This window comes from Anomaloglossus baeobatrachus, chromosome 4 (assembly GCF_048569485.1).
Source record: "Anomaloglossus baeobatrachus isolate aAnoBae1 chromosome 4, aAnoBae1.hap1, whole genome shotgun sequence".
In the NCBI taxonomy this organism is placed as follows: domain Eukaryota; kingdom Metazoa; phylum Chordata; class Amphibia; order Anura; family Aromobatidae; genus Anomaloglossus; species Anomaloglossus baeobatrachus.
In genome coordinates this window covers 518,888,756-518,913,580 of record NC_134356.1, presented here as the reverse complement: position 1 = coordinate 518,913,580, position 24,825 = coordinate 518,888,756, and the positions used below count along the sequence as shown (strand labels likewise).

The following is a 24,825-nucleotide window of genomic DNA, read 5'->3' as shown; positions in this document are numbered from 1 at the left end:
TGTTGGGACAAGCGGCCTTCCTCCTTACAGAGGTTAGTGGCTCTGTCCCAACGGACCAGGAGCTCTCTTCAGTGGTGGCTTCGACCCCTCTCCCTGTCTCAAGGGCGCTCCTTCCTGACTCCGTCCTGGGTGATTCTCACCACGGATGCCAGCTTATCCGGCTGGGGAGCGGTACATCTCCACCACAGAGCTCAGGGCACTTGGACTCCGTCCGAGTCAGCCCTTTCAATCAATGTGCTGGAAACCAGAGCTGTGCTTCTAGCTCTCCTAGCCTTTCACCACCTGTTGGCAGGCAGGCACATTCGAGTCCAGTCAGACAACTCGACAGCGGTTGCCTACATCAATCACCAAGGCGGGACACGCAGCCGCCTGGCAATGTTGGAGGTCCAACGCATTCTTCAATGGGCGGAGGACTCCAAGTCCACCATATCCGCAGTCCACATCCCTGGCGTAGAAAACTGGGAGGCAGATTATCTCAGCCGTCAATCCGTGGACGGTGGCGAGTGGTCCCTGCACCCGGCAGTGTTTCAGTCAATCTGCCGCAAGTGGGGCACTCCGGACGTGGACCTAATGGCATCCCGTCACAACAACAAGGTTCCAGTTTACGTGGCTCGCTCCCACGATCCTCAGGCCTTCGTCGCGGACGCTCTGGTTCAAGACTGGTCCCAGTTTCGTCTGTCCTACGTGTTTCCCCCTCTAGCTCTCTTGCCCAGAGTCCTGCGCAAGATCAGAATGGAGGGCCGTCGAGTCATCCTCATTGCGCCGGACTGGCCCAGGCGAGTTTGGTATCCGGACCTGCTCCAACTGTCCGTGGAGATGCCGTGGCATCTTCCGGACCGTCCAGACCTGCTCTCGCAAGGTCCGTTTTTCCGCCCGAATTCTGCGGCACTCAAATTGACGGCGTGGCTCTTGAGTCCTGGATTTTGACGGCTTCTGGTATTCCTCCTGAAGTCATCTCCACTATGACTCGGGCCCGTAAGTCTTCCTCCGTCAAGATCTATCACAGGACTTGGAAAATTTTCCTGTCCTGGTGTCGCTCTTCCGGCCATTCTCCTTGGCCATTCTCGTTGCCGACCCTTCTGTCTTTTTTACAGTCCGGTCTGCAGCTAGGACTGTCCCTCAACTCTCTCAAGGGACAAGTCTCAGCTCTATCAGTGCTGTTCCAGTGGCGTCTCGCCCGGCTGGCTCAGGTCCGCACCTTCATGCAGGTGCGTCTCACATCATTCCGCCTTATCGGAGGCCCTTGGATCCCTGGGACCTTAACTTGGTCCTCACGGTATTGCAGAAACCCCCTTTCGAGCCCCTTAGGGAGGTTTCTTTGTATCGTCTTTCTCAAAAGGTGGCCTTTCTAGTTGCCATAACTTCTCTGAGGAGAGTCTCTGATTTGGCTGCGCTCTCCTCGGAGTCACCTTTTTTTGTTTTTTCACCAAGACAAGGTAGTTCTCCGTCCGACCCCGGACTTTCTTCCTAAGGTGGTCTCTCCCTTCCACCTTAACCAGGATATTTCCTTGCCTTCCTTCTGTCCGGCCCCTGTTCATCGCTTTGAGAAAGCGCTGCATACTCTAGATCTGGTGCGTGCTCTCCGGATCTATGTGTCTCGCACCGCTGCGCTTAGGCGGTGCACCTCTCTTTTTGTGCTAACCACAGGGCGGCGCAAGGGTCTCTCTGCTTCTAAGCCGACCTTGGCCCGTTGGATTAGATCGACCATTTCGGACGCCTACCAGAGTACTCAGGTGCCTCCCCCGCCGGGGATCAAAGCACACTCGACCAGAGCTGTCGGTGCCTCTTGGGCTTTTAGGCACCAGGCTACGGCTCAACAAGTCTGTCAGGCTGCCACTTGGACTAGCCTGCAGACCTTTTCGAAGCACTACCAAGTGCATGCTCATTCTTCGGCAGATGCGAGCTTGGGCAGACGCATCCTTCAGGCGGCTGTCGCCCACTTGTGAAGTTAGGCTCCGCCTACTTCTTAGTTTTTTCTGTTTATTCCCACCCAGGGACAGCTTTGGAACGTCCCATGGTCTGGGTCTCCCAAAGGAACGATAAAGAAAAAGAGAATTTTGTTACTTACCGTAAATTCTTTTTCTTATAGTTCCGTATTGGGAGACCCAGCTCCCTCCCTGTTGCCTGTTGGCAATTTTCTTGTTCCGAGAGTTATCACCGGCTGTTGTCGTGGACAGAGTCTCCGGTTGTTCCGGTTCTTACTCGGTTCTACTTGTGGGTGGCTATTCTCCTTCAGCTTTTGCACTAAACTGGCTAGGACTGGCTCACCAGGGGGTGTATAAGCTCAGAGGGAGGAGCTACACTTTTAAGTGTAGTACTTTGTGTGTCCTCCGGAGGCAGAAGCTAAACACCCATGGTCTGGGTCTCCCAATACGGAACTATAAGAAAAAGAATTTACGGTAAGTAACAAAATTCTCTTTTTTTTCTGTGTGGGGTGGGGGATGATTGATGGGATTATTGACATTTGCTTACGGTTCTAATGTAATATACTGCATGCTGAAATTTAGTAAACCAGCATGGATCTTTGGCAGTATTTCTGTAGAGATGTGGAACCCCTCATAAAACTGTTCTCCTTATTTCTGGCTCCTTTTGTAAAACATAAATATCTGCAGTGAAGAAGTATGTCTCTGATATGGTCTAGGAAGCATAAATCACTTGACGGTTTCCTTTTTAAGGGCAAATTGTGGTGGTATGGAATTAGGTCAAATTCACTTTGAATGGGTAACACATACAGTACATAACCAGTTTCCCCAAAAATAAGACTTACCCCAAAAATAAGCCCTAATAGGACATTTGTTTCTTTTTTTTGAGAATGCTTCAATATAAGCCCTAGTTGCAGTTACATAAGAAGGTATCCAAGCAGCTAAAGGAGTTAAAGAATACAGCAGGACTCTTCATCAAAGAAAGTAGACACCCCCAAAAGAAAGTAGACCACCCCCTCCCACCCCCAAAAAATAAAATGAAAATAAATGCACTCACCAGGCCCCAAAAAATTACAGTTGGAAAGTTGAAAAGTGCCAATGGTGGTTGGGCTCTCCCACACAGATCTGCGTCTCTGTCAGGTCCTTTACTGTTCCAGCTGCATTGCACTGCAGCTCTCACAAACAGATCATGTACCAGTATCACTGCGCAAGTGATACTGCTTCCAGGCACCAGGGGGAGCCAGCCGCTGTAGAACACAGGGAGACCACACAGCGATGCAGATTTGTATGTGAAAGACCATTCACTGGCTAAATCTAATTGTTTGAGGTCTGGTAAGTGTGATTGTTTTAGGGAATGTCTTTCTTTTAGGGGTGACCTTATCAGTACATAGAGAATAATCAATTTAATCAGGTATTGTAAACCTTTGTAAATATGGTATGTATGCATCACTATAGGACTGGTTCTGCCCTATAAGAATAGACAATCAGATAAGAAAATGTGCATCTGAACCAGTAATTGGATGAACACAAAATATTGATGTTATGGAATGTGATTTTATTTTCGGGGAAGCACAGGAAAGAAGGGGCATATTTCTAAAAGCAGGGCATGATCATGGCTCACACTCTATGCATTCTTGCCAGATTCAGGAACATCACAACTGGCATTCGGAGTACTGGAACTATCCCAGAGCCAAGATTTTGAAGGCCAAAGCACAAAGGCGGAAGATGGAATGGTATTACAGGACATAACAAACGCTGAACCTCAGACAACTGAATGTAACCAAGCAGGTATAAGGAATTCTCTTTATTTGTGAAATGCTTCTCCTTGAGTGGAGGTTACCTTAGAATCCAGCTACTGTTTTTCTTTTTCCATCCTCTCTTTGAAGTAGCACTCACTGTTAATAGGAGGGATTGTACTTATAAATGTCTTAAAACGGAGGTTTTGTCCATATTGGGTCTATCTAGTACATATACACTGTGCAGACTATTAGGCAAATGAGTATTTTGATCACATGATAATTTTTATACATGTCATCCTACTCAAAGCTGTATAGGCTTGAGAGCCAACTACCAATTAAGTAAATCAGGTGATGTGCATCTCTGTAATGAGGAGGGGTTTGGTGTAGTGATATCAACACCCTATATAAATGGTCCATACTTATTAGGCAACTTCCTTTCCTTTAGCAAAATGGGTCAGAAGAGAGATTTCACGCGCTCTGAAAAGTCCAAAATTGTGAGATGTCTTGCAGAGGGATGCAGCAGTCTTGAAATTGCCAAACTTTTGAAGCGTGATCACTGAACAATGAAGCGTTTCATGGCAAATAGGCAACAGGGTCGCAAGATGCCTGTTTGGCTTAAAAGGCACAAAATAACTAACCATGAATTGAGGAAAATCAAGCGTTAAGATGCCATTTGCCACCAGTTTGGCCATATTGCAGAGCTGCAACGTTACTGGAGTATCAAAAAGCACAAGGTGTGTCATACTCAGGGACATGGCCAAGGTAAGGAAGGCTGAAAAATGACCACCTTTGAACAAGAAACATAAGATAAAACGTCAAGACTGGGCCAAGAAATATCTTAAGACTGATTTTTCAAAGGTTTTATGGACTGATGAAATGATCAGATTGGAGGCTGCAACTTTAGCTTATTTTGTATGTTTGTTCCTTTACCCCTCAAATAGTGTGTCATGATTATTGTGTATGATCAAGATTTCACTTTTCTCTTTTTTGTTTTTTTGGAACTATCTATGACATTGTACAATGCATACATGTATGTTCTGTACCCTGATTGTGAGGGTTTCTAATCTTATAATTTTGTATTTTCCACATGATGTTGATTAGATTGTTGTCCTTGAAGAAGAACTATTCGGTTCGAAACGTTTGACTATTTCTATGGACTTTCTTTGCACATGAAATAAAAAAACTTTTTCAGCACCATATTGTACCTCTCATACATCCTTTTTTAGTGTGCTGGAGTATGTTTTGTATGATTGACTTTTTTCTCCAGAGCACCTAGTCGTGATAGTGAGCCAGGTTTTATCTTACTCTTCATGAAATGAGAGTGACTCTTGATGGGCCAGAGGCTGGATCAGTAAAGGGCACAGAGCTCCACTCCGACTCAGACGCCAGCAAGGTGGAGATGGGGTACTGGTATGTGCTGGTATAATCAAAGATTAACTTGTGGGACCTTTTCGGGTTGAGGATGGAGTGAAGCTCAACTCCCAGACCTACTGCCAGTTTCTGGAAGGCAACTTATTCAAGCAGTGGTACTGGAAGAAGTCGGTATCGTTCAAGAAAAACATGATTTTCATGCAGGACAATGCTCCATCACATGCATCCAACTACTCCACAGCGTGGCTGGCCAGTAAAGATCTAAAAGATGAAAAAATAATGACATGGCCCCCTTCTTCACCTAATCTGAACCCCATAGAGAACCTGTGGTCCCTCATAAAATGTAAAATCTACCGGGAGGGAAAACAGTACACCTCTCGGAACAGTGTCTGGGAGGCTGTGGTGGCTGCTCCACGCAATGTTGATCGTAAACAGATCAAGAAACTGACAGACTCTATGGATGGTAGGCTGTTGAGTGTTATCATGAAGAAAGGTGGCTATATTGGTCACTAATTTTTGGGGGTTTTATTTTTGCATGTCAGAAATGTTTATTTCTAAATTTTGTGCAGTTATATTGGTTTACCTGGTGAAAATAAACAAGTGAGATGGGAATATATTTGGTTTTTATTAAGTTGCCTAATAATTCTGCACAGTAATAGTTACCTGCACAAACAGATATCCTCCTAAGATCGCAAAATCTAAAAAACCCCACTCCAACTTCCAAAAATATTAGGCTTTAATATTTGAGTCTTTTGGGCTGATTGAGAACATAGGTGTTGATCAATAATAAAAAAAATCGGCTAAAATACAACTTGCCTAATAAGTCTGCACACGGTGTACAAGTGGTACAAATGTGACAAACTGACACTAATAGTGAGAAATATTTTTAGCACATAACAAAGGTGTGAAAAGATGGGAATATATTTGGCTGGGAATTTCTTACACGTAGCTTTAAAATTTTTTTTTTTTTTTTTTTTATTCTTTAAATGGTCCCTGTCGTTTAGCATACTTTGCATAAACTGATAGTGTAAAGGAAAATTGAAATATGCTTTTTGAGAACTACCCACACACTAAACCACGGCTCTCAAACTCTGTTGGGTATGTGTGCCGCACATAGAAAACATTGGAATTTAGGGGACCTCATTCTTTGCAGGATAAAGTGGCGTCTTTAGTGACACAATATATTGTTTTTTTTTTCTATTCACCTTTCAATTTTTTTTTTTTTTTTTTATATTTAACATTATTGCAGCTTTTTCTTTTTAACCTTTGTCCGGCTGAATAGGTACAATTGTAACTATTCCGTTTTAAAATTGCAATACATTTTTTTTTTCCAAAAGCCGTAGAGGGCTGAAATTTTGTGACATCTCTGCAGTTTTGGTCCAGAATATATTGGCCAAATTTCAATAAAATATCTCCACCCCCTTCCGAGATAAGGGGTCGCTGTTAACATTGTAAAATTATGCAGCCTGACGAAGATTAAATTGCATTCATCGTATGATGGGTTATGGTGTAGTTTTATAGCTGGGGTCATTACATATGTGACGATTAAAATGCAATTTTTATTTTAGTTTATACATAAACAGCATTTTTAGTGTCCGAAGTATTTTTTCATGTCTGTTTTTTTTATTTGTTTTAGGCTATGTGCGCACTAGGCGTTTTTTTCACGCTGCGTTTTTATGTGCGTTTTTGTCTAAAAAACGCACCCGCGGCTAAAAAAACGCGGCAAAAACGCATGCGTTTTTGCCGCGATTTGGTGCGTTTTTTGCTGCGTTTTTGCTCACTGCGTTTTTAATCAGTGCACAATGCCATTAAAGATTGTTGATGAAAAAAAAAAAAAAAAAAAAAGGTCTGATGTCATTTCCTTCTTCAAAATGTTCATTGTATGCAGGAGAGCAGACAGCTGCAGAACTAGTGTATGCAGGAGAGCAGACAGCAGCTGCAGAACTACAAGTCTCAGCATCCTCCATTCACTAGTGTATGCAGGAGAGCAGACAGCAGCTGCAGAACTACAAGTCTCAGCATCCTCCATTCACTAGTGTATGGAGGAGAGCAGACAGCAGCTGCAGAACTACAAGTCTCAGCATCCTCCATTCACTAGTGTATGCAGGAGAGCAGACAGCAGCTGCAGAACTACAAGTCTCAGCATCCTCCATTCACTAGTGTATGCAGGAGAGCAGACAGCAGCTGCAGAACTACAAGTCTCAGCATCCTCCATCCAGGACTGTATGCAGTTTTTTGCCCAAAAAGAAAAAAAAATGACGTGGGCTTCGCCATATTTTTGTATGCTAGCCGGGTACAGCAGGCAGGTACGGGCTGCCCCCAACCCCCAGCTGCCTATTTGTACCCGGCTGGGAACCAAAAATATAGAGAAGCCCTTTTTTTTTAATTATTTCATGAAATAATTAAAAAAAAAAATGACGTGAGCTTCGCCTACTTTTTGAGTCCAGCCAGGTACAACTAGGCAGCTGGGGATTGGAATCCACAGTGCAGGGTGCCCATGCTTTCTGGGCACCCCCACTGCGAATTGCAGTCCGCAGCCACCCCAGAAAATGGCGCTTTCATAGAAGCGCCATCTTCTGGCGCTGTATCCAACTCTTCCAGCTGCCCTGAAGCCGGGTGGCGAGCTAGGTAATAATGGGGTTAGGGCTAGCTGTATAGCTGGCCCTAAGCCCGAAATTCATGGTGTCACGCCAATATTAGACATGGCCACCATGAATTTCTAGTAATGATAAAAAAAAAACACAACACAGAGAAAAATATTTTTATTAGAAATAAAACACAACACAATTAGTGACTCCATCTTTATTGAAATAAACCCCCCTCTGCTGTAATCCTGGGTCAGGGTCCCGCGCCGTCCAATCCGGATCCAATATCATCTGATCGGTTTGCTGGAAGGCAAAGCGATCAGATGATGTGTCAGGATCAAGTGCCTGAATTACATCACACATCAGCTGATTGTATAAAAGCCGATTATACAATCAGCTGATGCATCAGTAGAAAAAAAAAAAAAAAATAATACTCACTTATGTGCTGTGGTGATTACCGGCAGCTCCTGGAGCGATCGATTGGACAGGAGTCTGATCCTATACGATCGCTGCCGGAGCTGCCGGTAATCAGCTGATGAAGTCCCCTGACGGCAGGATCAGCTGATAGCCGGCCGGGCGCGAAAAAGCCGGCGACACCGCGATCAGCTGATGCGTCAGGTGACTGCATCAGGTGATCAGCGCCAGGTCCTGCAAGCAAGGTCCTGCCCCGGGGAGACTGCACACAGCCAGAGCGGCGGGACCGGGAGGAGCTGGGAGCGGGCATGGCACCGGGACCCTGCGGACAGGTGAGTATATGACATTTTTTTTTTTCTACTGTTCACTTTGGTTTTCGCCGCTGCCTCCACCTCCCGCCCAGACATGGCGCCGCACGGAGCTGACATGCACAGGACGGGAGGTGGACGCAGCGGTGACGGTACCGGGAGGATTCCTGCTTCTGTGTTTACCAACAGAAGGAATCCTCTTCCTGTACACGTCACTGTAGTGGCCACCCCTTGCGTTTATAGCTGCGTTTTTAGTCATAGAAACGCGGCTATATGCGTTATTCATTGCGTTTTTAACATCTCATTGAATTCAATGAGTGAAAAACGCAGTGGAAAACGCAGAAATAATTGACATGCTGCGTTTTTGTGGTCACCACAAAAACGCAGCTAAAAAAAAACGCTGTGTGAGGACAGCACTTCTGAAAACCCATTGACATTGCTGGGGAAGCAATGTCACTGCGTTTTCAGCACAAAAACGCGGTAAAAAACGCCGCTAAAAACGCGGCAAAAACGCCTAGTGCGCACATAGCCTAACAACTCTCTCTGCCACATGATTGGCCTCATACAGTAATATTGTCTTACAATGAGCACTATATAGTAATTCTGGCCAACATCTTATAGTAATGTCCCCCATCTTGTAGCAATGTCCCACATCATGATCCATATCTTGCAGTAATGTGCCTTATCCTGGTCCCCTACTGGTAGTAATGTCCCTATTCTAGCCCTAATCTTGTTGTAATGTGCTCCATCCTGGTCCCCTTCTTGTTGAAATGTGCCTCATGCTTGTCCCTTTCATGTAGTAATGTCCCCATCCTAGTCCTTCTTTCATCTTGTTGTAATTTGCCCCATTCTGGTCCCACTGTTGTAGTGATGTTCCCCATCCTGATCCCCTTCCTGTAGTAATGTTCCCATCCTGGTCCCATTTTTACAGTTAATGTTCCCATCCTGGTCCATGTCTTGTAGTAATGTCCCCTATTGTGCCACTGTTCAAATACAGATAATAAAAAAGATTTTTCTCACCTGTCCTCCATTCTGTCAGCGTCCTCTTTTCTTCACAGCTGAGACGCCGCATTGCAGTAAAGTCATATGCCACCACGCCGTACATCAGCTGTTGGCTTCCGATTGACCAGTGGTTGGCATTGTGGTACAGAGAGCTGTGGTACAGAGACCTTGTCTTTGCACCACTATAACTGTTGATTGAATGTTTGTCCAAGGACGCACATTCAACTGAAATAAAGCTCTGATGTTGGTGGCCTCCTGTACCTTGACCACAATCATCAAGAGGTCTACGTTGCCTGTGGACCACATGAAACATCAAGGACCGCATGCAGCCTACATGCCACATGTTTGAGACCCCTGCACTAAACCATCACTACCTGTACTCCTTAATCACTAACAAGAGGAGCACAGTGAGAGAAGATAGCTGAGGGGAGATACTGAGAGGCCATGCTGCAGCTTTTAACAGGTGTTTTGACTTCACCCCAGAACTGGAATCACAGTTACATGGCTCAGTATTGCTGTTTATATGATGTCCACACTGCTGCTACAGGAGCAGGAATCCCTAATTTGACTTTAACCCCTTCAGCCCCCGGGCACTTTCCGTTTTTGCGTTTTTGTTTTTTGCTCCCCTTCTTCCGAGAGGCGTAACTTTTTTATTTTTCCATCAATCTTGCCATATGAGGGATTTTTTTTTTTGCGGGACGAGTTGTACTTTTAAATGAAACCATAAGTTTTACCATATAGTGTACTGGAAAACGGCAAAAAAATTCCAAGTGCGGAAAAAATTGCAAAAAAACTGGGATCGTACAATAGTTTTTGGGATATTTTATTCACCGTGTTCACTATATGGTAAAACTGAGGTATCTATGTGATGCCTCAGGTCGGTGCGAGTTTGTAGACACCAAACATGTATAGGTTTACTTGTATCTAAGGGGTTAAAAAAAATTCACAAGCTTGTCCAAAAAACGTGGCGCACGTTTTGCGCCATTTTCCAAAACCCGTAGCGTTCTCATTTTTCAGGATCTGAGGCTGTGATGGCTTATCTTTTGCGTCTTGACCTGACGTTCTTAACGGTACCATTTTTGCGCAGATGCTACGTTTTGATCGCCTGTTATTGCATCTTGCGCAAAATTTGCGGCGACCAAAAACGTAATTTTGGCGTTTGGAATTTTTTTGCCGCTACGCCGTTTACTGATCAGATTAATTGATTTTATATTTTGATAGATCGGGCATTTCTGAACGTGGCGATACCAAATATGTGTGTATTTTTTATTTTTTTAACCCTTTAATTTTCAATGGTGTGAAAGGGGGGTGATTTGAACTGTTTTAGGTTTTTTTTTATTTTTTTTAATTTTTTAAAACATTTTTTTTTACTTTTTTTTTTATTTTACTAGTCCTCCTAGGGGGCTATAGCGATCAGCAATCCGATCGCTCTATCTGCAGATCTCAGCTACAGAGCTGAGAACTGCAGATTTGCTGCTTCACTTTCAATGCCGGCTGTACTCCGGCATTGAGAGGAAGTGAGTCATGTTAGCTACAGGCGTCATCACATGACCCTCTGCTACCATGGCAACCGCCGAAAGTCACGTGATCATGTCACGTGACTTCCGGTGGGGGCGGGGTAAGTGACTGTCATGGCGGCGCCCATATACATATCGCTGCCAAGATTTTGGCAGCGAAATGTAAGGGGTTAATCGCTTCCACCCGCGGCTAGCAGGCACACGTCAGCTGTTGATAACAGCTGATATGTGCACGGATCGCCGCTGCCTGCCGGCGGCAGGGGGCGGGGCTTACCGGCACACGATCCATGACGTACCCAGTACGTCATGGGTCGTTAAGGGGTTAAGGAAAATAACAGCAGCTCGTCTTCACCTACTGGCTTATAAAAAAATTGAAATAGACAAAGACTACAAATGGCAAAAGTGATGAAAAATGTAGGTTACAAGTCATATAATGGCCAGAAATAATTGTTGTTAAACTGAAACAACAGGTTGTCTTTGGTACGGATCTCTCGTAAGGTTCACAGTATGAACTGTATGCAGTATTAAATAAATGTCTGACACCTGATGCGGCCGGTGTACATAACTTGAAAATCCATGTCAGACTTTCTGTATAATCCTTTTTTAACCGTTTTCCTGATGTGATCGAATGAACACAGCCTTAGAAATATTATGTCTTATGCTAATTAAAAACTATAATTAACATTATATCTTAATGATTTTATATCTTAATGATTTAGAACATTGATTTCTTCTCTTTCAGCATTGCATGAGATTGGTGCTCAGACTAAAGAGAGTGCGAGTGTGGCAGAACACCTATTAGAAGATGAGCTCAAACGGTATTTTTAAGTTTTCTTTCTTTTCTTTCATTATACAGAGATTCCTCGGTTTTCTTTGATAATCCATCCGACTACAATCCGTGAAATCCCAAACCAATGAAAACCGAGGCAATTTATTTCAATAGGATTCAATGTAAATCCAAGTAATTTGTTTTAGATACTCCAAAATACATACAAAAAAACAAATTTTTGGGGGGAATAAAGATAAGAAATAAATATTAATATAAAAGGAATATTAAATATAAAATACTAATGTAAAGGATAGATACATCTTAAATTTTAAATAGTTTATTGATTTTCACAGCAACCAAATTTCAGCGCAGTCAGAAAGCACAAATGTTAGATGTTAACACACAGCATTACAACTCAAGTGCCACAAGATGAGTAAAAAAAGATATAAAGTCAAATCAAAAAAGAATTTCTGTTGTAGCCCATTGTGGCAGTTGTCAGGTATAATCAATACAAAAAAAAAGAGACTTCTAAGAAGAGGAGAGACCAGAAATTGAGAAAAGAGAAAGGGAGGAGTTAGGGATAAGAATCCACGGGGGTCACCTAAAACCGAACAGGTCCATAAAAGGAGAGCGAAGAGCCACTGAAGGTAGCCCACGAAAAGGGCCTCCCCCAGAGGTGGGCTCATGCCACCAAATTAAAACTGGGGCCAGCCAAGTAAGATTCCCAGTAAAACCATTTTGTGGCTGTGGCTTCTACATCGTCACGAGATTGGGCCAGAATCCTCTTCGTCCGGTAGATCACATCCACCAAGGATAGATACATTTTATCTTATATTTGTTACATACGTTTTGAAACTGATAAGCGGGGTGATACTCACACATCGCTACACAGAGCAGGAGAATTTGTGGATCACCCTTTATTGTTGCAAAATTAGCAGCGTTGTCACGTGGCCATGCAGACAAAAAACAACGAAAATGAGTCAAATTTTCAGTGGAAAAGGTAAATGAAAACTGACCAACGATAACAAACGTCAACGAAAACCGAGGTACCATTGTACTGGGAAAATATACCATAAATAGGCCTCAGCTACTACCATACATTTTTTTTTTTTTTTTTTTTTAAATAAAGAAACACTGCCGCCCTCACATACCTAAACTCAATTAGTTACCATGGCATAATTTCATTTGCCTAAATATTTTTTTTCCTCTAGTGTTCTCCTAGTCTATGCATAGGGACCAATGCATGTATATAGGATTTAAATATTTTTGGAATGGAAAACATGGTAACATCGGCTTTATCTTGTCTTTGAGTCTGAAAAATGCACACGGAAAAACTATTCTCTGGGTTGATTTGGGATGCAGAATTAGAATTCTGTAGGATTTTAGGAGGCTTGGGAAACCTGACAGGTTCCCTGTAAACTAAGTTGTAAATTAAGAAGTCTGTCTTTTCAGACAACAGGAGGAGAGCAGTGCTGTGGAGACCTCGAACAACCAAATAAAGGAAGAAATGTGCATAGATCTAAAGCCTGAGGAAAAAGAGCAACTGAGCAACCAAGACATAGAGGCTAATGTGGACTCATCCTGTATAAATATGGAGAAGGAAGAAGATATGGATACATCAGAACTTGTCTCTAGTCAGGAAGACTTATTTGGTCAGCCCAGTAATTCAGGTAAGGAAACTGAGAAAAGAAATAAGAAGATGGAATCCACTGTGTTACAGGTCATAACATTTAAATGGCATCTGTCACCCCTAAAACTCCAATTAAACAAAACTACTTCTGAATTGCTAGTTTTTGTTTTTGTTGCATCCCAAAAATATGAATAGAGGAAAATCAAAAAAATATTATGTGCCCGAAAATGGTACCAATAAAAAAAAAAAAGTCAACTCATCCTGCAGAAAGCAAGAACTTACCCAAATCTTTCTGCAGAAATATTGAAAAAATTACAGCTCTTGAAATAAGGTGGTGCAGCTGCAAAAAAACAACTTTTTTGTGAGTTTTATAGTTGCCCAAAAAATCCCAAAACATAAATGGGATAGCTGTAATCGCATCATCTCAACTTATACCACACGGTGAACGTCGTACAAAATAAAGCCAATTCTTGAACTGCTGTTGATTTTTTTTTCTTTCTGCCTCCCAAAGATCGCAGTAAGCCTCAGCTCAAATTTATTCTGCGCTCTACATTGGGGTTATAGTGTAAATCTCTGAAATACGTGATTCAGACAGAACCCCATTTACTATAATGAGGCAGATGGAGACACTTTGAACTCTTTGGCTTATAATCCAGCCGTGCGCACCTTTTTAGACGTACATAAAAGAAGTCGATCACCTCTTGTGCCCATCTTAAAAGCCAGACACTTCTGAACAGAAGTCACACAGAATCCAGAGTATTTCTGGTGCCTCATTTGTGAATGGATCTGTCAGGGTTTTATCTAAATCACGTATTTTGTAGATTTAAATGGAAACCCAAATATAAGTGCTCAGTGTAGAGAATGAGATGGATGAAAACTGATCCAAAATGTTCTGTACACCAAAATGCCATCAATAAAAGCTACTCAACCCACAAAAAATAAGTCCCCACCCAGGTTTGGCATCTGTTAACAGAAATCTAGGGAATTTCCACGTTACTGGTAGCACAAAGCACTGGAAAAGCACTATGGCTTCTCGTCCCTCATAAGAAATTCCGCTAAATCTGCTCTCTCAAATCCAAATGACTCCCTTTCTACTGAGCCCCGCAGTGTGCCTTAGGCTATGTGCCCACAAGACAACGTACCCGCGGACTTTGCCGCAGGTTTACCACAACTGCTGGCCAGAATCCGCAGCTATCCATTGCTGCGGGATTCGAGCATTTTTGTTGCGGTAAACCTGCGAGACAAGTGCGGAAATACCTGCGGAAGTCCCGGCCTCTATCTCCATAGTGGAAAGGCGGGACATCCGCAGGTATTTCCGCGTGAGTAATTGACATGCAGTTATGTGCAGCTGCGGGAAATCCGCAGCATTTTCCGCAGCCGCACATACCGCAGCATTGATACATCCGTCTGTACTTGCGTAAACCTGCGGATTTATCTGGAAAATCCAGATAAATCCGCAGGTTTTCTGCGGCAAAATCTGCGGGTACGTTGTCCCGTGGGAACATAGCCTAAAACCATAATTAGCATCCACATATTTGGCATTTCTGTAGTGAGGAGAACCCCTTCTGGTCACATGGGTATCACCTCTCATCACAGGTCCTGCAAGTAAAAATTTAAATCAACTGCATAATACTTATGCTAATTTTAACAGGGGGAGGAGATAACTCTGAATACCCACAGATATTCTCTGATCCTTAGCTGCTGTCACTCAAGAAGCTGATGATTTTATAAACTTTACTTTCTTGGATTTCAAAACCTAAACATCCGCGCTGACCACTACAGGTATGTATAGAATCAGCCTGATAAAGCCAATGTCAGTATAGCACTGCTTTAGGTTATATACGAAAATCCTGGTGATTGGTTCCCTTTTAATAAAAATGTGCATCAAAATGGTACTCAAAAAATCTCAAATTTGTTGCGCCCAAAACAAGCCCTCATACACCACTGTTCATCAAAAAAGAAAGTTACAGCTCTGAGTATTGCGACTGAAAAATGATTATATAAAATCAATTTTACTGTATCATTGAAGCAAAACATAACATTTATAAATCAGCTTTTTCTGTAATCATACCTACCAGGAGAATAAAGCTGTCCTATCACTAATGCCTCAAAAAAATAAAATAAGAACTATACTTGCACTGCTGTCTATTTCTTCATCTTACCTCCCAAAATTTGTAGTAAGGCTCGGTTGACTCTTATCCTGCGCTCTCTGCTGAGCACTTAGCTTGGGGTTTTCGTATAAATCCCCAAACTGTGATTCAGACAAAAGCACCATTGGAACCACTCCTTCTAAGGCCTAAGCCAAACGGCATGAAAATCGGAGCGAGTGGAATGCAATAAAACATCGCATTCCACTCGGACCAATATTACTCTATGAGCCAGCACCCATGAGCGATTATTTTCTCAGCCCTAATCGGACCGAGAAAACAGTTGCAGCATGCTGTGGGTGCAATGCGATCCTTGTTTCTCTCGCACCCATTCAAGTCTATGGGGCGAGAGAAAAATCGCACTGCACTCGCAGTACACCGGTGTAATGCGAGTGCAGAGCGAGAATGGCAATAGCCGGCAACGGAGGAGAATGAGATAAAGCCCTCTCCTCCGCAGCGGCGGCCCGCCCCTCCTCAGCGCTGATCCCGCCCCTCCTCCGTGCCGGCCAGCCCCACTCAGCTGTGGTCTGATTGGTCTGATCGGACCTCAGTCGCAATGACACTCTGCTCCCGCTGTGCTGCCAGCGGGAGCCAAGTGTCATGCGAGGATCACAGTAGTCCCCGTGTGGCCTCGGCCTAATGACTGAGATGGAGACATTTTGGACTCAGTCTGGTCTCTGTTCTGGCCTACCAATGTCCCACCAGTTTAGACATCTTTTTTTTTTTTTTTATGCACTATTGTTGAACAACCACAGTTCTGTGCACGCCTACTAAGATGGACACCATCGGAACAGATGCCAAACGGAGTCCTAAGTGTCTCCATCTGCCTCATTAGAGTGAGTGGTTCCATCTTGGGTTCAGTCTGCATCACATTTTTGGGTGATTTGCATGGAAATGCCAACACAAGTGCTCAGCGTAGAAGTCAAGAATGTGATCTCATCCTTATACTGAAAGCGATCAAAAATGTTCTGTAACACAAAATGTTACTAATAAAATCATTAACGTATCCCACACAAACCAAGCCTCCACTCAGGCATGTCATCTGCCACTGAAACTATATGGAGAACTTGTTACTGTAGAACAAAGACTCTGGAAAAGTGTTATAGTTCCCACCCTTCAAATAAAATCCAATGAAGTCTGCGCTCTCAAATCCGAATGAGCCCCCCCCTGTGCCTAAACCGCTGTAAGTAACCACATATGAGGTATTATTTTAGTGGGGAAAGCACACTCAACAATTTACGGGGTGCGTGTCTCCAGAAGCTGAGCACAATGTATGGGGCTCCTACACTCTATGGGGGCACAATGTATGTGCACTCAATGAAGTTTCCACTATGGGGTCACTTGTTGGGGTTTCTGCTGATCTGGCACCTCAGGGGCTCGACTAATGGAGGCCACAATTATGATGCATAACAAATTCTTATATCTATTATCTCCTGTTACCCTTTTGTGTGAATTAAAATTTTGAGGCTAAAGTAAAATTCTAGCAAAAAACACTGTTTTTCATTTTCACAGACCAATCTAATAAAATTCTGTGTAGTCCGTGGGTTGAAAAATTATTCAACACACCAATAGATGAATTTATTATAGGGTTTAGTTTACAAAATGGGGTCACATGGGGGTGTTTCTACATTTTTGGCACCTTGGGGCTCTGCAAATGCAACACCTTGTCCAAATTTGCTTTCCAAAAACTGAATAGCGCTGTTCACTTTCTAAGCACTGCCATGTGCCATCACTGTGTTCAGGAGAAATTGAATAAAAAATTATGAGGTCCGTTTTCTCCTGTTATCCATTGTCAAAATTACAAATTTGGGAATAAAAGTACATTTTCACAAAAAAAAATATATCCATCATTTTCACATCCACATTTTAAAAAGTTCTGTGAACTACCTATGGGTTCAAAATGCTCAACACCCTCCTACATAAATTCCTTGATGAGTCTAGTTTTCGAAATTGGGTAACATCGGGATTTCTGATGTTTTGGTACCTCAGGAGATCTGTAAATGCGCATGGTGCCCGCCATCAATTTCAGCCAAATTTTGTATTGCAAAATTCAAATATTGTTCCTTCCATTCCAAGCCCTCCCATTTGTACAACCAGAACTTTTTGACTATATGTTTGATAACCAATGTTATTTTATGGGGCAATTTTGATGTGGAATTTTCTTTGTCGCTCCATTGGGAGACCCAGACAATTGGGTGTATAGCTATTGCCTCTGGAGGCCACACAAAGTATTACACTTAAAAGTGTAAGGCCCCTCCCCTTCTGGCTATACACCCCCAGTGGGATCACTGGCTCACCAGTTTTGTGCTTTGTGCGAAGGAGGCAACACATCCACGCATAGCTCCACTTTTTAGTCAGCAGCAGCTGCTGACTATGTCGGATGGAAGAAAAGAGGACACATATAGTGTCCCCAGCATGCTCCCTTCTCACCCCACTGTATGTCGGAGGTGTTTGTAAGGTTGAGGTACCCATTGCGGGTACGGCGGCAGGAGCCCACATGCTGATTCCTTCCCCATCCCTTTTTACAGGGCTCTGGGTGAAGTGGGATTTACCGGTCTCCAGGCACTGAGACCGTGCTCCATCTACAGCCCCTGGAGAAGATGCTGGATGGAGCGGAGTACATCAGGGACATGGCCCTGCTTCCTCAAGGTACTCTGTGTCCCCGTGCATTTGGCGCTCACACCGCAGCATGCTGGGTGTTGTAGTGCGCCGGGGGACATCAGCGCTGCGGCGCCTGTGCCATGGCCTCATTCAGCTTTGCTGAAGCAGGCTCACTTATGGGAATTGGTCGCGCCGGCCGCTGGGACTGCGGCGCGGCTGGCACTTGTAGTGCGCCGGGGACTTCAGCGCGGCCTGCGCTTTTACGGCGGCCGCGCTGATAACTAGAGTCCCCGGCTTTTGCGGCCTGCTTCCGTTCGTTCCCGCCCCCAGACCTGCCAGTCAGGAGAGGGGCGGGACGCTGGCCACTTCCAGGAATCGGTCGCGCCGGCCGCTGGCAGCGGCGCGGCTGGCACTTGTGGTGCGCCGGGGACTTCAGCGCGGCCCGCGCTTTTACGGCGGCCGCGCTAATAACTAGAGTCCCCGGCTTTTGCGGCCTGCTTCCGTTCGTTCCCGCCCCCAGACCTGCCAGTCAGGAGAGGGGCGGGACGCTGGCCACTTCTATGAATCGGTCGCGCCGGCCGCTGGAACTGCGGCGCGGCTGGCACTTGTGGTGCGCCGGGGACTTCAGCGCGGCCCGCGCTTTTACGGCGGCCGCGCTGTTAACTCGAGTCCCCGGCTTCTGGGCCTAGTCTCCCTTCGTTACCGCCCACAGCCCTGACAGTCAGGGTAGGGGCGTGACGCTGCATAGAGCAGAGCTGAGAGCTGGAGTATGTTTTGCATACTCCACCCCTCTCACTGTGTGCACTGTGAATCCGGATTCCCGCACTTTCTCAGGCACGCCCACGGCTTCCTTCTCTACAAGGACACCGGCAGCCATTAGTGTCAGTTTCTGTACGATACAGAGACAAGTGTGGAAGACCCTGGCATTCTGATAGTCACACAATCGCTGTAACATGCGTTAAGCAGCACCTGTGGTGCTAACCCCACTAGTGCAGAAGTGCACTTATAGATATGCTTGTACTATATACATTGCACTGTTTGGTCGCATGTTGTATATACCCTCCTGGATTATGCGGAGGAGTTATCAGCATATTCTCTGTGTAAAACAAAGGTGCAGAACCACATGTTTTTCTATACAGCTGGTACAGCATGTACGGCTATACGGCCGGCAGGTACATAGACTCCCATTGTATGCACTAATGGCCAGGGGATGAGGACGGTGTCTGCAGTATTTACTGACAGTTTTTCTGAGACTATGGCTATGATACTAGAAGCCTAGCAGTCCGGACATGTCTCTCACAATATGGGCACTGTTGAATCATTGATCCATGGCCCCCCTCAGTGTGAATAACTAACAGCTCCGGGAATGTCACACGCATCCCAGAGTCACGGCTCTGCACGGACGTCAGTCCCAGACAGCCTAAGTGGGCTCGCTATGAGCGGCCTCGGTTTCATCAGGGTCCTAACAGAAGGACTCGCTGTGTAATGAGGCGGAAGTAGCGGCTCAGGATTCTGATCCTGAGACCGCTCTCAATCTGGATACACCTGCTCGTGACGCCATAGTAAATAATCTTATAGCGTCCATCTATAGAATGTGGGTTATTTCTCACAGCTCCTCCAGTGGAGGAGTCAGCTTCACGTATTTTTCTGGACCACTCTGCCTTCAGAGAGGCAGTCCAGGAACACCACGCTTATCCAGATATGCGCTTCTCCAAACGGCTTAGGATACACGTTATCCCTGTCCCCTGACTTGGTCAAGGACTGGACCCAATGTCCCGAGCGGCATCCTCCAATCTCCAGGCTTGTAGCTAGATCCATAGTTGCAGTGGGAGATGGAACTGCAAACTCAAAGATGCCACTGACAGACAGATGGATCTCTGGTCGAAAGCCATCTATGAGGCTGTCGGCGCACCGTTGGCTCCGGCATTCTCTCCCTTGGGGCACTCCAAGCTATTTCAGCTTGTCTTACACAGATTGACACGGTTACACGTACATCTGTGCCGCAGGTGGCATCCTTAACCTCTCAAATGTCTGCATTTGTTTCTTACGCGAGACCGACTGTTTGGTGAGCGTTGGATGTAACCATCAAACAGTCCAGGGGTAAGGATTCATCCTTTCCTCAGCCCGGACACAACAAACCCCAACAGAGCAAGAGGCAGTCGGGGTTTTCGGCCTTTTCGAGGCTAGGGCAGGTCCCATTTTTCCTCGTCCAATGTGGACTCAAAAGGATCAGAGGAGCTAAGATTCTTAGCGGGCTCAGTCTCGCCCAAAAAAGCGACAGTCTGAAAACCCGCTTCCAAGGCGGCTTCCTCATGACTTGCGGCCTCGGTCGGTAGCAGGCTCTCCCGCCTTGGCGATATTTAGCTGCCATAGGTCAATGACCATTGAGTGTGAGACATTCTGTCTCACGGGTACAGGATAGAGCTCACTTCTCGTCCTCCAACTCGATTCTTCAGAATTTCTCCACCTCCCGGCCGGGCCGCTGCTCTTCTGCAAACAGGGTGCACTCTATAGGCAGAAAGAGTGATGACCCCCGTTCCTCTTCAGGAACAAGGTCACGGTTTTTACCCCAAATTCTTGGCGGTACCTATAACAACGGGCCGTTCCGTCCCGTTCTGGATCTAAGAAGGCTCAGCAAGCTCGTGGACACCAGGCGGTTCCGGATGGAATCCCTCCGCCATGTCATCGCCTCAAGGTCCCAAGGATATTTCCTAGCATCATTAGGCATCAAGGATGCTTATCCACACGTGCCGATTGATCCAGAGCACTAGCGTTTCTACGCTTCGTTATAGGAGACGAACACCCTCTGTTCGTAGCTCTACCTTCCGGCTAGCGACAGTCCAACTGGTCTTCGCCAAGGTCAGGGCAGCAGTAGTCACAGTCCTGCACTCTCAGGGTCACTCTGTGGTCCCGTATTTAGACGATCTACTTGTCAAGGCACTCTCTTAGGAAACATGCCAACACTGCCCGAACGTTGCGCTGGAGACTCTCTAGAGTTTTGGGTGGATCATCAACTTTTTAAAGTCAGATCCGACCCCGACCCTATCGATAACATATCTAGGCATAGAGTTTCTTACTCTCTCAGCGATAGTGAAGCTGCCGCTAGACAAACAGCATTCACTACGGGCTGCAAGCTCTTCTTTAAGAACCAGTCGCACACATTGAGACGCCTCATGCACTTCCTACGTAAGATGGTAGCAATGGAGGCAGTTCCTTTCGCGCAGTTTTACTGCGTCCACTACAATGGGACATTCTCCGCCAATGGGACGAGGAGTCGACGTCCCTCAACAGAGTCGTCGTTCTTTCTCAGGCGGCCAAGGAATCTCTACGGTGGTGGCTTCTTCTCACCTCTTGGTCAAAAAGAAGGTCCTTCCTATCCCCGTCCTGGGCGATAGTTACGACAGACGCGAGTCTATCAGGGTGGGGAGCAGTTTTTCTCCACTACAGCGCTCAGGGTACGTGGACTCAGCAAGAGTCCACTCTTCAGATCAATGTTCTTGAACACAGAGCAGTGTATCTTGCCCTACAATCCTTCCAACAGCGGCTGGAAAGCAAGCATATCCGACTTCAGTCGGACAGCTCCACAGCGGTGGCATACATCAACCACCAAGGAAGAACGCGCAACCGGCAAGCCTTCCAGGAAGTCCGGCAGGTTCTGATGTGGGTGGAAGACACGGCATCCACCATATCCACAATTCACATCCCAAGTGTGGAAACTAGGAAGCTGACTTCCTAAGTCGCTGAGGTGTGGCCGAAAGAGTATGGTCTCCTCACCCGGACGGGTTTCAGGAGATCTGGCGCCGCTGACAGAGGCCGGACGTCGATCTAATGGCGTCACGGCACAACAACAATGTGCCAGCTTCATGGCACGGTTTCACAATCATCGAGCTCTGGCGGCAAACGCCTTAGTTCAGCATTGGTCGCAGTTCCAGCTACCTTAGGTGCCACCTCTGGCATTGTTGCCCAGAGTACTGCGCTAGATCAAGACCGCCTGCGGCCGCGCCATCCTCGTCACTACAAATTGGCCGAGGATGTTGTGGTACTCGGTTCTGTGGTGCCTCACGGTAGGCTAACCGGGGGCACTACCAGACCAATCAGACTGGCTGTCTCAAGGGCCATTCTTCCATTTGAATCTACGGCCCTCAACCGGATGGTGTGGCATTGAGTCCTGGAACCTAGTGTCGTCAGGATTACCTCAGGACGTGGTTGCCACCATGAGACAGGCTAGCATACCAACGTCCGCCAAGATTGACCACAGGACGTGGAAGATGTTCTTATCTCGGTGCTCGGCGCAGGGTGTTTCTCCCTGGCCGGTTGCATCGTCTATGTTTCCTTCCTTCCTGCAATCTAGGTAGGAAAATGGGTTGTCGCTCAGTTCCCTTTAGGGACAAGTCTCAGCGCTATCTGTATTTTTTCAGAAACGACGACTTCCTCAGGTACGCACGTTCCTACGGGGAGTTTGTCTTCTCAGCACTCCGTACAAGCGGCCGTTAGAGCCCTGAGATCTGAACAAGGTTCTAATTGCTCTCCAGATGCCGCCTTTCGAGCCTTTGAAGGATGTCTCCCTTCCCGTTTTTCACGGGAAGTGGCCTTCTAGTAACGGTCTCGTCTCTTAGGAGAGTTTCCGAGCTAGCAACGCTCTCATACAAACTCCCTTCCTGGTCCTTCACCAGGACAGGGTAGTTCTGCGTCCGGTTCCGGAATTTCTCCCTAAGGTGGTATCCCATTTTCATATCAATCAGGATATCACCTCACCTTCTTTGTGTCCTCGTCCAGTCCATCAATTTCAGAAAGATTTGCATCTGTTGGTTCTGGTGAGAGCACTCAGGTTCTACTTCCCGCATGGCGCTCCTGCGCCACCCGGATGCACTCTTTGTCCTTGTCGCTGGTCGGCGTAAACAGTCGCAAGCTTCCAGATCCACCCTTGCTCGGGGGCTCGAGGAACCAATTCTTGAAACCTACAGTTCTACTGGGCTTCTGGTTCTCTCAAGGCCGAAGGCCCATTCTACCAGAGCCGTGGGTGCATCCTGGGCATTACGGCACCAGGCTACGGCTCAGCAGGTGTGTCAGGCACCCACCTGGTCGAGTCTACTTACTTTTACCAAGCATTATCAGATGCATACCTACGCTTCGGCAGACGCCAGCCTAGGTAGATAAGTCATTCAGGCGGCGGTTGGCCACCTGTAGGAGAGGGCCGTTTGACGGCCCTATCATGAGGTATTCTTTTACCCACCCAGGGATTGCTTTTGGACATCCCAATTGTCTGGGTCTCCCAATGGAGCGACAAAGAAGAAGGGAATTTTGTTTACTTACCGTAAATTCCTTTTCTTCTAGCTCCAATTGGGAGACCCAGCACCCGCCCTGTTTTCTCGGGGTTTTTCTGTTTTTTCGGGTACACATGTTGTTCATGTGGTATGGTTCAGTTCTCCGATGTTTCCTCGGATTGAATTGGTCTTTAAACCAGTTATTGGCTTTCCTCCTTCTTGCTTTGGCACTAAAACTGGTGAGCCAGTGATCCCACTGGGGGTGTATAGCCAGAAGGGGAGGGGCCTTACACTTTTAAGTGTAATACTTTGTGTGGCCTCCAGAGGCAATAGCTATACACCCAATTGTCTGGGTCTCCCAATTGGAGCTAGAAGAAAAGGAATTTACGGTAAGTAAACAAAATTCCCTTCTTTGAGAGTTGGCAATGACTATGTATACTTGGCTGGGCTCCTGCAGTGTCCATGCGGCTGTGCATAGCCACTGTTAAGCATTGGCTATCACAATATGACAATCTGCTGTTTTCTACCGTTGCACGGACACCGCAGCTGCACTCACTAGCCTTTGGCCACATCAAGCGTGCCCTGAAGACACCTCATTTGCATATGAAATTGTATGGTTTTCCATTTATTTTTTTGTTATGGCAACTAAATCTACAAAACTGTGTAAGTAGTTTAAAGGGAACAAATAACCAAGATTTTCGTATATAACCTAAAGCCAGTGCTATACTGGCACTATCAGGCTGATTCTATACACACCTGTAGTGGTCAGCTCGGATGTTTAGGTTTTGAAATCCAAGAAAGTAAAGTTTATAAAATCGACAGCTGCTTGAGTGACAGCAGCTGAGGATCAGCTAATATCTGGGGGGGAAATTGATATACTCTTTCACTTCCAGGGCCTGTGGTGAGGTCATACCCATGTGACCAGAAGGGGCAGGGCCACAGCCAACAAAGCAATAGGAACATTTTCCTATTGGCTGAGGCCCCGCCCCTTCTGGTCACATGGGTATGACCTCACCACAGGCCCTGGAAGTGAGAAGCTACATCTATCCCCCCCCCCTTCCCCCTTCCTTTAATTAGCGGTTTGGCAGTGACAGACACTCTTTTTGAGGGAACCTATTACTAGGATTTTCCCTTATAAGCTGCAGCCACCACCAGTGAGCCCTTATATACGGCATTCTAGAATACTGTATATAAGAGCCCATGCTGCGCTGTATAACGTAAACCATCTTTATTATACGCCATGCTGGCCGCTAAGGTCTGAGGGGCGTCGTTGCTCTCGGATCCGGCGTCTCCTCTCTTCCTTCCATCTCTGTCCTACATCACCCACACTGAGACCTCGATGGCGCTCCTGCACATGTGCACTTTGATCTGCCATGCTGAGGGCAGGGCAAAGTACTGTAATGCACAGGCGCGAGGAAAGGTGAAAGACCGCCCGTGTATGTGCACTACAATACTTAAAGATGACAGCATGTGCCTAGTCTTTTATGATCATTTTAGGTGTATTCTCGGCTCTACCTAATTGCGGTATATTTTTGTCTTGAAAATCTCAGCATTTG

General features: G+C 45.9%; 1 protein-coding gene across 1 annotated transcript in view; it reads left to right on the top strand.

Moving 5' to 3' along the window:
- Positions 1 to 24,825, top strand: part of TP53BP1 (tumor protein p53 binding protein 1) — a 107,574-nt gene that overhangs the window by 5,062 nt on the left and 77,687 nt on the right. The window contains exons 3-5 of the mRNA XM_075345870.1: positions 3,564 to 3,710; positions 11,601 to 11,676; positions 13,080 to 13,297. Of these exons, the coding sequence (XP_075201985.1) occupies positions 3,564 to 3,710; positions 11,601 to 11,676; positions 13,080 to 13,297 (441 nt within the window). The remainder of the gene's footprint in view (positions 1 to 3,563; positions 3,711 to 11,600; positions 11,677 to 13,079; positions 13,298 to 24,825) is intronic.